Raw genomic sequence first — 13,564 nt, forward strand, 5'->3', positions numbered from 1 at the left:
CAAGCTCTGGCTATGGCACCCTCCCTGCCCTAGGAGGGCTCGTGGCCACGTCTCTACAGAGCTATGCACAAACTCAGATTACTGCAGACTCCGACTTGTTATAAGAATGCAGCTAGAAGTCTGAGTAGATCTATAACCCACTATGATAACATGAACGTAGGTAAGTATATTTATGGAGCAACGTGCAATGTGAACAGACTGACTGATGTTGTAGTGGCCAGGCTTAGGCTTGGTTACAAGTACTTCTGGCAGTTTGGGAGACACACACATGATGATCAAACTAAATGTAAATTATGTGATCAGGCATATGGTCACTCTCTTGAACACTATGTGCTTAATTGTCCACTTATTGAGGAATACAGAGACAGTATAATAACCTATGTGACATGTCAAGATATCTTATTAATGAAAATAAGATACCAGATATACTAAGCAAATTTCCTAAATTTGCTTGTAACAGATAATTGAACTATAGATATGCAGATATAAATCCATATGTATTCCTGTTAACCCTTTGGGGCCTAGTTCCTAGGCCTTTTGTGTATCCATATGCTCTCGCACTACCGTCCACAGGATGGATATGGGGTGCACAATAAACTAGCAACTTCGGTGGCAAAATCTAAAAATCTACCGACATCTTCCTAAACGCGTAACCGTTGTTAGCGCTGATTACATTTAATTCATTTTACTAATTTTTTCCATAATTGCAAACGAGCGTTAATGATTTCAATTTTTATTATGTAATGAATATATAATTATATGTATTTTAAGATATATCAGCATTAAATACTAAGTCTTTAAGAAGAGGTAAATTAAAGTGAATTTGACATGATTGAACGGAAATAAAAAATTAACAATATTTTATACATAAAATGGTCAAATCTGCACTTATACAATTCAATTTCACTTCCCCAAGTTGTCATCGTTTTTGGAAACTTTAGTGAACGTTAGAAAATTAGCGACTGATATTTTTGGAAGTTATCCCAGCTATTCCTGGATGTTGAGAATGGTTCAATAAACTTCGGTCATGCCATTTGTTACTAGAATTTGGTCCTTGTTACCGTACACGCCTGTTGAAAATTTGAAGCCGATTTGATGAGTCGTTCTCAAGTCACGGCATGTGTTAAATAATATCGTAATTTAGGAGGAAGAAAGAGAGTCGGGCAGCCTCTTAAAGCTTGACTGAATTATTAATCCATTAATCCACTTTGGTGATTAATTATTATTAAATATAAAAACGGGATCAAGATAATGAAACCCAAATAAACATTTAGAAATATTTTTAATTTATTCTACAGAGTTTTGTACATTGAAATGCATGACGTGAGGTGACTACACAGGTGGCATGACGAGGAGCACACACACACACACACACACACACACACACACACACACACACACACGTGCGTGCAAAATAATAATTATTTGTCCGTAAGTAACCTCAGCCATGAGTTGCATCATATGATCGCTGACTTTTCACGTAACGGAAGTCAAGTCAGGTGTGAGTGACTCCTGTGACATCTTCCACTGTAAGATCATCAGCCACCTGTGAATGATGTCAGTGCTGGATGACACCTGATGAAAATATAATCATGAATGTGTAAGAGTTATGATTGACTTCATGAGATCAGTAGTGAGGGACATCATGTGGTGCAAAGCAATAAGTAGAACCACTAATAAGTGATGTTTGGCGTGGGCAGGTGACATCAGTATATATTGTGAGACATATCAGTTGTGGAACAGTGACATCATTGCTAGATAGCATAATTTCTGAGTATATAACATCAACAGTGAGCGAGTAACATCAGATGTCAGCAAGTGAAACGCAACTTTTTGAGCGAGCGACATCAGTGAGCAAGTGAAAAACAACTTTTTGAGCGAGCGACATCAGTTAGAAACACGTGACTTCAATCGTAGAGATGGTCGGGGGTTCCAACCCCCTTCCTTCCCCCATCGTGAAGTCAGTTGCAAGTGTGGACATCGTACCAGACAGCACAGGTCTGACAGGTAACGTAGCAGCACCAATGGTACTTGCAGTGACATCGCTGGTGGGTACGCTGGGCGTGGGAGGTGTACCCACGCCCACAGCACATCACCCCACACCCATCCACGCCCGTTGACGAAGCGTTGCATCGCCTGTGAGGAGACACACACTCAGGACACCTCACAGTCTGGCAAATTACAATAATTATTGTAAAATCAGATATATAATAAATTATAAAGAATATTACCACTATGTTACTACCTACCTACTACCTGTTACCTTCTCATTACCTACTGGGTTACCTACCTAATGCTGTTCACCTCTTTTAATACCACCTGGTTGTTTACCTGTTACTACCTGTTACTACCTACTGAAGTTACATCACTGTTACCTACTGCTACTACCTACCTACTGTTACCTACTACTACTACCTGTTACCTACTAATGCCTGTTACTACTGTTACTAACTACCTACTACCACTGTTAACTACCTACCTGCCTGTTCACTTCACCTGTTACCTACCTACTCACCTGTTCACTACCTACCTACTCACCTGCTTACTCACCTACTGTTACCTACCTACTACTACCTGTTCACTACCTAATTGGCCTGTTACCTACCTGTTACCACCTGTTACCACCTAACCAACTCGTCACTTCACCACTACCTACCACCTGTTACTACCTACTCACTGTCACTACCTCACCTACCTAGTCACTACCACCGCTGTTACCACCTGCTTACCTACTACCACCTGTTACTACTGTTACTACTGTTACTACTACTACTACTGTTACAACTGTTAGAACATAAGAACATAAAGAAGGAACACTGCAACAGGCCTACTGACCCATGCGGAGCAGATCCATGTCCCCCCCCGGAATAGACCAATGACCCACCCAGTCTGGTCATCTCCACTCAAGGATGGAGCACTGCACCAGGCCCAGTAGCACAAGCTAGTCAGGTCCAACTCACACCCACCCACACCCACTCATGTATTTACCCAACCTATTTTTAAAACTATACAACGTTTTAGCCTGAATAAGTGTACTCGGGAGTTTGTTCCACTCATCCACAACTCTATTACCAAACCAGTGCTTTCCTATATCCTTCCTGAATCTGAATTTTTCCAACTTGAAACCATTGCTGCGAGTCCTGTCTTGGCTGGAAATTTTCAGCACGCTATTTACATCCCCTTTATTTATTCCTGCTTTGCATTTATACACCTCGATCATATCTCCCCTAATTCTACGCCTTTCGAGAGAGTGCAGATTCAGGGCCCTCAGTCTATCCTCATAGGGAAGCTTTCTGATACATGGGATCATCTTTGTCATCCTCCTCTGTACGTTTTCCAGAGCATTTATATCCATTCTGTAATACGGTGACCAGAACTGAGCAGCATAGTCTAAATGAGGCCTAACCAAGGATATATAGAGTTGAAGAACAACCTGAGGACTTCTATTATTTATACTTCTAGATATGAAGCCAAGAATTCTGTTGGCTTTACTGCGAACACCAATGCACTGTTGTCTTGGTTTTAGAATACTGCTAACCAGAACTCCTAAATCCTATTCGCAATCAGTAATATTAAGATCTACATTATTTAGTTTATATGTGGCATGGTTATTTAACTGTCCAACATTTAGAACTTTGCATTTGTCAATATTAAACTGCATCTGCCACTTCTCCGACCATTGCATTAGTCTATTCAAATCATCCTGGAGTGCTCTCGTGTCCTCACTAAAATCAACTGGACGGCCTATTTTGGTGTCATCAGCAAATTTGCTTTGGCTATTTATTCCCTCATCTATGTCGTTTATGTAAATTGTGAACAACGATGGGCCCAACTCTGACACCTGAGGAACACCGCTTGTGACGTGCCCCCATTCTGATTTCTCCCCATTTATGCAAACTCTCTGCTGTCTATTTGTCAGCCATGCCTCTACCCAGGAAAAAAATTCTCCTCCTATTCCGTGTGCCTTAAGTTTCCTCAATAGCCTCTGGTTTGGAACTCTATCGAAAGCCTTACTGAAGTCCATATACACAATATCATATTCATTACCATGATCTACCTCCTCAAACACCTTAGTGAAAAAAGTTATTAAGTTCGTAAGACAGGAACGCCCCTTTGTAAAACCGTGTTGAGATTCATTAATCAATCTGTGCCTGTCAAGATGGCTACGAATTGTTTCGGTAATTATTGACTCCATAAATTTTCCCACTATGGAGGTAAGGCTTATTGATCTATAGTTCGAAGCCAAGGACCTGTCACCTGCCTTGTAAATAGGTATTACATTTGCCATTTTCCACTTATCAGGCACTATGCCAGTTTGTAGTGATATGTTAAAGAGATTAGCCAAAGGTATGCTAAGTTCCTCTTTACATTCCTTTAACACCCTTGCAAACAGTTCATCAGGGCCTGGGGATTTGTTAGGTTTTAGTTTCTCTCTTTCTCTGAGGACCATGTCACTAGTTACCGCAATCGTACATAGTTTATCATCCTGTTCTACATAATCTATTATTTCAGGAATATCGCTAGTATTTTCCTTGGTGAAAACTGAGAGGAAGTAGGTATTTAGAATTTCACACATATCATTATCACTGTCAGTGATCTGACCAGAGTTACTCTTAAGTGGGCCAATCTTGTCCCTAATCTTACTTCTGTATACCTGAAAGAACCCTTTTGGGTTAGTCTTTGAATCCCTTGCGACCTTAGCCTCATAGTCCATTTTTGCTTTTCTTATCCCTTTCTTTATTTCTCTCTTTAATTGAATATATTGATATCTTAACTGCCCATCCCCTCTTTTGATATGCCTATATATGCCTCTCTTTTGACCAATGAGATGTTTTAATCTATTGTTCATCCATTTGGGATCATTTTTGTTTGATCTAATTTCCCTGCTCGGAACAAAAGTTGCCTGGGCAGCTAGAACTATGCTCTGAAAAACGTCATATTGGCAACCAAGATCACCTACCTGACCCATAGTCAGGACATCCCAATTTAGTCCACCCAGGTAATTTTTCAGTCCCATGAAGTCGGCCAAGCGAAAATCTGGGACAGAGATTTGATTGCAGTTATCTGGGTAATTCCATGATATATTGAAACTAAGTGATTTGTGATCACTTTCCCCAAGCTCATCATTAACCTCAAGATTATTAATTAGTGAATCTTTGTTGGCAAGAACCAAGTCAAGCAGATTGTTTCCTCTAGTTTGTTCTCTCACAACCTGCTCTAAAAATCAATCCTGAACCGTGTCAAGAAAGTCACTAGACTCAAGATTTCCTGTCATATTGCTCCAATCAATTTGTCTAAAGTTAAAATCTCCCATTATCACAACATTTTCATATCTAGATGCCTTATGAATTTCGTCCCATAACAGCTTACTGCCCTCCCTATCAAGGTTTGGGGGGCCTATAAATCACACCCAAAATTAATTTGTCACGACCCTCGACAAAATGTAGCCAAGCAGATTCTGTGTTCGATGTTTCTAATCTTATATTATGTCCAAGACAACAATTTAAATTTTCTCTGACATACATCGCCACACCACCACCCTTCCTGTTTACCCTATCAGTGTGGAATAGTTTATAACCCTGTATGTTGCATTCAGAAGGCATTTCTCTCTCTTTCAGGTTGAACCAGGTCTCTGTTATGCCAATAATATCTATATTACCTACACTTGCAAGTAATCTTAGCTCATCTATCTTATTTCTTAGACTCCTACTATTTGTATAGTAAACCTTAATTAAGGGAGCTAGTCACTCGTTGCCCTCTAATATCTTTGTTTGTTTGTTGATCAATTGATTTGCCATTACTAGCAACTTTATTTTGAATATTGTCTTTTAAACACATCTCTGAGGTATCCCGGTAATAACTGTTGTTTTTAACCCTAATGCTGCAGCCTGATTGTTTCCCACAAACACCCATACCTCTATAATCTATCAGTTTAAATTCCTAGACAAGTCATTAATTACCCTCTCAATTGAATTGGCTAATGCAACCACTCCATCCACAGAGAGATGAACCCCATCCCTTGCATACATATCACGTTTGCCAAAGAATAGGTCCCAGTTATCAATGAATGGGATTGCAAGTTCCTTGCAGTACCTGTCTAGCCAGCAATTTATACCAATTGCCCTAGACATTCATTCATTGCCCACTCCCTTTCTAGGCAAGATGCCACATATGACTGGGATCCCTCCCTTAGACCTAACTACTTCTATGGCTGACCTGTACTTATCCAGCAGCTCCTCTCTCCTACCCTTCCCAATGTCATTACCTCCAGCACTAAGACAGATAATGGGCTTGTTCCCATTACCTGCCATAATATTATCCAACCTGCTGACTATGTCACCAACACCAGCTCCAGGAAGACACACTGTCTGACCTTTCTGTCTCTGTTACGAAATGCACGGTCCATATATCTTACTTGAGAATCGCCTACTATTAAAATATTCTTACCTTGATTAGCAGGGGAATCAGTGGTACCTTCAACCTCACTAACCACTGAAGTACACTCGTCTTGGAGAACAGAGAATCGATTTCCTACCTTCACATCTTCTCTATTAACTCTCCTCATCTTCCTTCTTCCTGAACTGTGAACCACTTGCCACTTAGAGCGGCTGCCACTATCACTGCTGGCGACCATTCCTTCCTTACCAGCTAAATCCTTCTCACACTCGCTCTCAGACTCATCTATGCGAAGCTTCAGCTTCCTATTTTCCTCCTGAAGAAGTAGAATCTCCTTCTTCAACACTTTAACCTGAGATTCTAAAGCACTACAACAAGCCATGGTGCTTGGTAACAGCCCACGTTTAACTCCCAAGATATTAGGGAGGTATGACCGCAGGTGACCACTGACCTCCGCGTACTGTTACTAGTACCACTACTGTTACTACTACTGTTACAACTGTTACTAGTACTACTACTGTTACTACTACTACTGTTACTACTACTACTGTTCCTACTGTTACTACTACTACTACTACTGCTACTATTACAACTGTTACTAGCACTACTACTGTTACTAGTACTACTACTATTACTACTACTGTTACAACTGTTACTAGTACTACTACTGTTACTACTACTACTGTTCCTACTGTTACTACTACTACTACTGCTACTACTATTACAACTGTTACTAGTACTACTACTGTTACTAGTACTACTACTGTTACTAGTGTTACTACTGTTACTACTACTACTGTTACAACTGTTACTTGTACTACTACTGTTACTACTACTATTACTGCTACTACTACTACTATTCCTACTGTTACTACTACTACTACTGTTACTATTACTACTACTGTTACAACTGTTATTACTACTACTGTTGCTACTGTTACTGCTACTACTGCTACTACTACTGTTACATCTGTTACTACTACTACTACTGTTACTACTGTTACTGCTACTACTGTTACTACTACTACTACTACTGTTACTACTACTACTACTACTGTTACTACTACTACTACTGTTACTACTACTACTACTACTGTTACTACTACTACTACTACTGTTACTACTACAACTACTGTTACAACTGTTACTAGTACTACTACTGTTACCACTGTTACTACTACTGTTACTACTACTACTACTACTGCTACTACGACTTCTACGACCATTGTTTATTACTACTCCTGCTACATTTGCGCCGACTTATACTACTGCAATCACAACTTTTTACATCGACTAATACTAACATTACTATTGACAATACTAACGCTATTACCAATACTAATGCTACAAGTATAACTGCAGTTTCACTGCAGTTATACCTGCAGTTATATCACTACTGTACCTCTTACCTCTAGTAAGAGGTATAGTAGTGGTAATCTTCCATCGGTGCCCAGGTACTGGGGACTTACCATCCACCAGTACCCAGGTACTGGGGACTTACCATCCACCAGTACCCAGGTACTGGGGACTTACCATCCACCAGTACCTAGGTACTGGAGACTTACCATCCACCAGTACCTAGGTACTGGGGACTTACCATCCACCAGTACCCAGGTACTGGGGACTTACCATCCACCAGTACCCAGGTACTGGGGACTTACCATCCACCAGTACCTAGGTACTGGGGACTTACCATCCACCAGTACCTAGGTACTGGGGACTTACCATCCACCAGTACCTAGGTACCAGGGACTTACCATCCACCAGTACCCAGGTACTGGGGACTTACCATCCGCCAGTACCTAGGTACTGGGGACTTACCATCCGCCAGTACCTAGGTACCATGGACTTACCATCCACCAGTACCCAGGTACTGGAGACTCAACATCCACCAGTACCCAGGTACTGGGGACTTATAATCCACCGGTACCCAGGTACTGGAGACTTACCTTCCAGCAGTGCCCAGGGAGTGGGGACTTACCATCCACCAGTACCCAGGTTGTGGGGACTTACCATCCACCAGTACCCAGGTACTGGGGACTTACCTTCCAGCAGTGGCCAGGGAGTGGGGACTTACCATCCACCTGTATCCAGGTACTGGGGACTTACCATCCATCAGTACCCAGGTACTGGGGACTTACCATTCATCAGTGCCCAGGTACTGGAGGTTTACCCTCCAGCAGTACCCAGGGAGTGGGGACTTACCATCCAACAGTACTCAGGGAGTAGGGACTTACCATCCATCAATACCCAGGGAGTGGGGACCTACCTTCCACCAGTACCCAGGTTGTAGGGACCTATCTTCCACTAGTACCCAGGGAGTGGGGACTTACCATCCACCAGTACCCAGGAAGTGGGGACTTGCCTTCCAGCAGTACCCGGGTAGTGGGGACCTACCTTCCGCCAGTACCCAAGGAGTGGGGACTTACCTTCCACCAGTACCCAGGGAGCCGACGCGAGGTTCTGGATGACAGTAATCTGGAGATTTAGTGACGTAGATTAGGTCATCACGGGAGAAGCGGGAGACCGCAGGACTGGCAGGCAGCAGCCGCAAGCGGGGACCTGCAGTCACCTCCCGTACCTCTACACCTGATAAGTAGCCGCGGTACAGACGCTCCGCAGCCTGTAAGATAGTAGAGGTGGAAATTAACAGTACTCACCTATTTGTACTCACCTATTTGTGGTTGCAGGGGTCGAGTCTTAGCTCCTGACCCCACCTCTTCACCGGTTGCTACTGGGCCCTCTCTCTCCCCGCTCCATGAGCTTTATCAAACCTCGTCTTAAAACTGTGTATGGTTCCTGCCTCCACTACGTCATTTTCTAGGCTATTCCACTGCCTGACAACTCTATGACTGAAGAAATACTTCCTAATATCTCTCTGACTCATTTGTGTCTTCAACTTCCAATTGTGGCCTCTTGTTTCTGTGTCCCCACCCTGGAACATCCTGTCTTTGTCCACCTTGTCTATTCCACGCAGTATTTTATATGTCGTTATCATGTCTCCCCTGACCCTCCTGTCCTCCAGTGTCGTCAGGCCGATTTCCCTTAATCTTTCTTCATAGGACATTCCCCTTAGCTCTGGAACTAACCTTGTCGCAAACCTTTGTACTTTCTCTAGTTTCTTGACGTGCTTTATCAAGTGCGGGTTCCAAACAGGTGCTGCATACTCCAGTATGGGCCTGACATACACGGTGTACAGTGTCTTGAATGATTCCTTACTAAGGTGTCGGAATGCTGTTCTCAGGTTTGCCAGGCGCCCATATGCTGCAGCAGTTATCTGATTGATGTGTGCTTCCGGAGACATGCTCGGTGTTATACTCACCCCAAGATCTTTCTCCTTGAGTGAGGTTTGCAGTCTTTGGCCACCTAGCCTATACTCTGTCTGTGGTCTTCTGTGCCCTTCCCCTATCTTCATGACTTTGCATTTGGCAGGATTAAATTCGAGAAGCCATTTGCTGGACCAGGTGTCCAGTCTGTCCAGGTCTCTTTGAAGTCCTGCCTGATCCTCACCTGATTTAATTCTCCTCATTAACTTCACATCATCTGCACAGATGATGTGAATGAGTGTGTGAATGTGTACTCACCTATTTGTACTCACTTATTTGTGGTTGCAGGGGTCGAGTCTTAGCTCCTGGCCCCGCCTCTTCACTGGTTGCTACTGGGTCCTCTCTCTTCCTGCTCCATGAGCTTTATCAAACCTCGTCTTAAAACTATGTATGGTTCCCGCCTCCACTACGTCGCTTTCTAGGCTATTCCACTGCCTGACAACTCTATGACTGAGGAAATACTTCCTAACATCCCTTTGGATCAGCTGAGTCTTCAACTTCCAATTGTGACCTCTTGTTTCTGTGTCCCATCTCTGGAACAGCCTGTCTCTGTTCATCTTCTCTATTCTGCACAGTATTTTGTATGTCGTTATCATGTCTCCCCTAACTCTCCTGTCTTCCAGTGCCGTCAGGCCGATTTTCCTTAACCTTTCTTCATAGGACATTCCCCTTAGCTCTGGAACTAACCTTGTCGAAAACCTTTGCACTTCTCTAATTTCTTGACATGCTTGATCAAGTGTGGGTTCCTAACAGGTGCTGCATACTCCAGTATGGGCCTGACATACACAGTGTACAGTGTCTTGAACGATTCCTTACTAAGGTATTGGAATGCTGTTCTCAGGTTTGCCAGGCGCCCATATGCTGCAGCAGTTATTTGGTTGATGTGTGCTTCCGGAGACGTGCTCGGTGTTATACTTACCCCAAGATCTTTCTCCTTGAGCGAGGTTTGCAATCTTTGGCCACCTAGCCTATACTCCGTTTGCAGTCTTCTTTGCCCTTCCCCGATCTTCATGACTTTGCATTTGGCGGGGTTAAATTCGAGAAGCCAGTTGCTGGACCAGGTGTCCAGCTTGTCCAGGTCTCTTTCAAGTCCTGCCTGATCCTCATCTGATTTAATTCTCCTCATTAACTTCACATAATCTGTGAACAGGGACACTTCTGAGTCTAACCGTTCCATCATATCATTCACATATACCGAAAATATCACTGGTCCTAGGATCGACCCCTGTGGGACCCTGCTCATCACAGGTACCCACTGTGATACCGCATCACGTACCAGGACTCGTTGTTGCCTCCCTGTCAGGTATTCTCTGATCCATTGCAGTGCCCATCCTGCTTCTGTACTAATCTCTTGTGAGGAACTGTGTCGAAGGCCTTCTTGTAGTCCAAGAAGATGCAGTCAATCCACCCCTCTCTCTCTCTCTCGTGTCTTACTTCTGTTACTTTATCATAAAACTCCAGAAGGTTTGTGCCACAGGATTTGCCTTCCATACATCCGTGCTAGTTGGCATTTATATTCTTTCGCTCCAGGTGCTCCACCACTCTCCTCCTGATAATCTTCTCCATGACTTTGCATACTATACACGTCAGTGACACAGGCCTATAGTTTAGTGCCTCTTTTCTGTCTCCTTCTTTAAAAATGGGAACTACATTTGCCGTCTTCCATACCTCAGGTAGTTGCCCAGTTTCAAGGGATATGTTGAAGATTGTGGTTAGTAGCACATACAGCATTTCTGCTTCCTCTTTAAGGACCCACGGGGAGATGTTGTCCGGTCCCATTGCCTCTGAGGTATGAAGGTCCCTTACCAGCTTCTTCACCTCCTCCTCAGTTGTATGTATGTCATCCAACACTTGTTGGTATATTCCTTGTTGGTGTCCCCCTCTGTTCTGTTCTGCCCTTCCAGAGACCTTCCTCTCTCCACTGTAAATACTTAAATCTCATGTTGAGCTCCTCACATACCTCTTGATCATTTCTTGTGAGTTCCCCACCCTCTTTCCTCAGCCTGATCGCCTGGTCTTTGACTGTTGTCTTCCTTCTAATGTGGCTATACAGCAGTTTCGGGTCAGACTTGACTTTCGATGCTATGTCGTTTTCGTACTGTTGCTGGGCCTCCCTCCTTATCTGTGCGTACTCGTTTCTGGCTCTTCTACTAATCTCTATATTTTCCTGGGCCCTTTGCCTCCGTACTTTTTCCATTATCTAGTGCACTTAGTTTTTGCCTCCCTACACCTTCGGGTAAACTAAGGACTCAATTTGGTCTTCCTAATATTTCTATTGCCCTTGGGAACAAACCTTTCCTCTGCCTCCTTGCATTTTGTTGTTGCATATTCCATCATCTCGTTCTGACTTTCCTACCAGTTCTCTGTCCCACTGAACCTCCCGCAGGAAGTTTCTCATACCTGTGTAGTCCCCTCTTTTATAGTTTGGCTTTGCCCATTCAATTCCTGTTACCCTCTCCACTTGTAACTCTACTGTATATTCAAAACTCAGAACCACGTGATCCCTAGCTAAAAGGGGCCTCTGTTAAGTGATGTCCTCAATGTCTGAATGGATCAAGGTGAACACAAGGTCCAGTCTTGCTGGTTCATCCTCCCCTCTCTCTCTGATAGTGTCCCTGACATGCTGATGCATGAGGTCTTCCAGTACCACATCCATCATCTTGGCTCTCCATGTTTTGGGTCCCCCATGCGACTCCAGGTTTTCCCAATCAAACTCCCTGTGGTTGAAATTGCCCATAACCAGTAACTTTGCTCTGCTTGAGTGAGCTCTTCTTGCCACCTCAGCCAGCGTGTCCACCATCGCTCTGTTGTTCTCTTCGTATTCCTCTTTTGGCCTCCTGCAGTTCTGTGGTGGGTTCTACATCACTCCAATGACTACCTTATGTTCCCCAGACTGAACAGCCCCTTCTATGTAATCCCTTTCTCCAATCACGTCCATGTCTTCCATTTCCTCAAATCCCCTCCTTCTATCTTTCCTCAGGATCTGATATCCCGGTGGGAAGATTGCATCTGTTATTGTCTCAGTGAGTTTCGTTTCTGTGACTGCTATGATGTCCGGGGATTTCTCATTGATTCTTTCGTGCCACTCCTCATATTTATTCGTTATTCTGTCAGTGTTCGTATACCAAACCTTCAGCTACTTCTCTATCACAGTGGTCCTGGGGGAATATTGGGGTTGGGGGAGTGGCACCCCTGGTGGGGGCCTATGGGGGGGGTTGTGGTGTGGGTGAGGTTTGTGATGAGGGGGTGGGGTCCGAGTGCCAATAGGGGAAGCTGTAGGTGTGAGGTTTGTGATGTGTGGGTTGGGGGCAGAGGGAACAGTGTATGTGTGTGTGTGTGTGTGTGTGTGTACTTACCTAATTGTACTCACCTAATTGTGGTTGCAGGGGTCGATACTCGGTTCCTGGCCCCACCTTTTCACTAACTGCTACTAGGTCCTCTCTCTCTCTCTCTGCTTCCTGAGCTTTGCCATACTTCGTCTTAAAGCTATGTATGGTTCCTGCCTCCACTACATCCCTTGCTAGGCTATTCCACTTCCTGACGACTCTATGACTGAAGAAATACTTCCTAACTTCCCTTCCAATTGTGACCCCTTGTTTCTGTGTCCCCTCTCTGGAACAGCCTGTCTCTGTCTACCTTGTCTAGTCCACGCAGTATTTTATATATCTTTATCATGTCTCCCCTGACCCGTCTGTCCTCCAATGCCGTCAGTCCGATTTCCCTCAACCTTTCTTCGTAGGACATACCTCTATTTTCTTGACGTGTTTGACCAGGTGTGGGTTCCAAACTGGAGCTGCATACTCAAGTATGGGCCTAATGTACACAGTGTACAGTGTCTTGAA

At 43.7% G+C, this 13,564-nt stretch overlaps 1 protein-coding gene across 2 annotated transcripts in view; it reads right to left on the minus strand.

Annotated features, from left to right (window-relative positions):
• Positions 1-1,301: 1,301 nt before the first annotated feature.
• LOC128702726 (protein Wnt-11b-2-like) overlaps positions 1,302-13,564 on the minus strand; it is a 229,835-nt gene continuing 217,572 nt past the window's right edge. For both annotated transcript variants that reach the window (XM_070101829.1, XM_070101830.1), the window contains 2 exons: positions 8,826-9,019; positions 1,302-2,136 (listed from right to left, as the gene is read on the minus strand). In XM_070101829.1, the coding sequence (XP_069957930.1) occupies positions 1,962-2,136; positions 8,826-9,019 (369 nt within the window). In that variant the 3' untranslated portion in view covers positions 1,302-1,961. The remainder of the gene's footprint in view (positions 2,137-8,825; positions 9,020-13,564) is intronic.

The sequence above is a fragment of the Cherax quadricarinatus genome, chromosome 79, assembly GCF_038502225.1.
Source record: "Cherax quadricarinatus isolate ZL_2023a chromosome 79, ASM3850222v1, whole genome shotgun sequence".
Lineage (NCBI taxonomy): Eukaryota > Metazoa > Arthropoda > Malacostraca > Decapoda > Parastacidae > Cherax > Cherax quadricarinatus.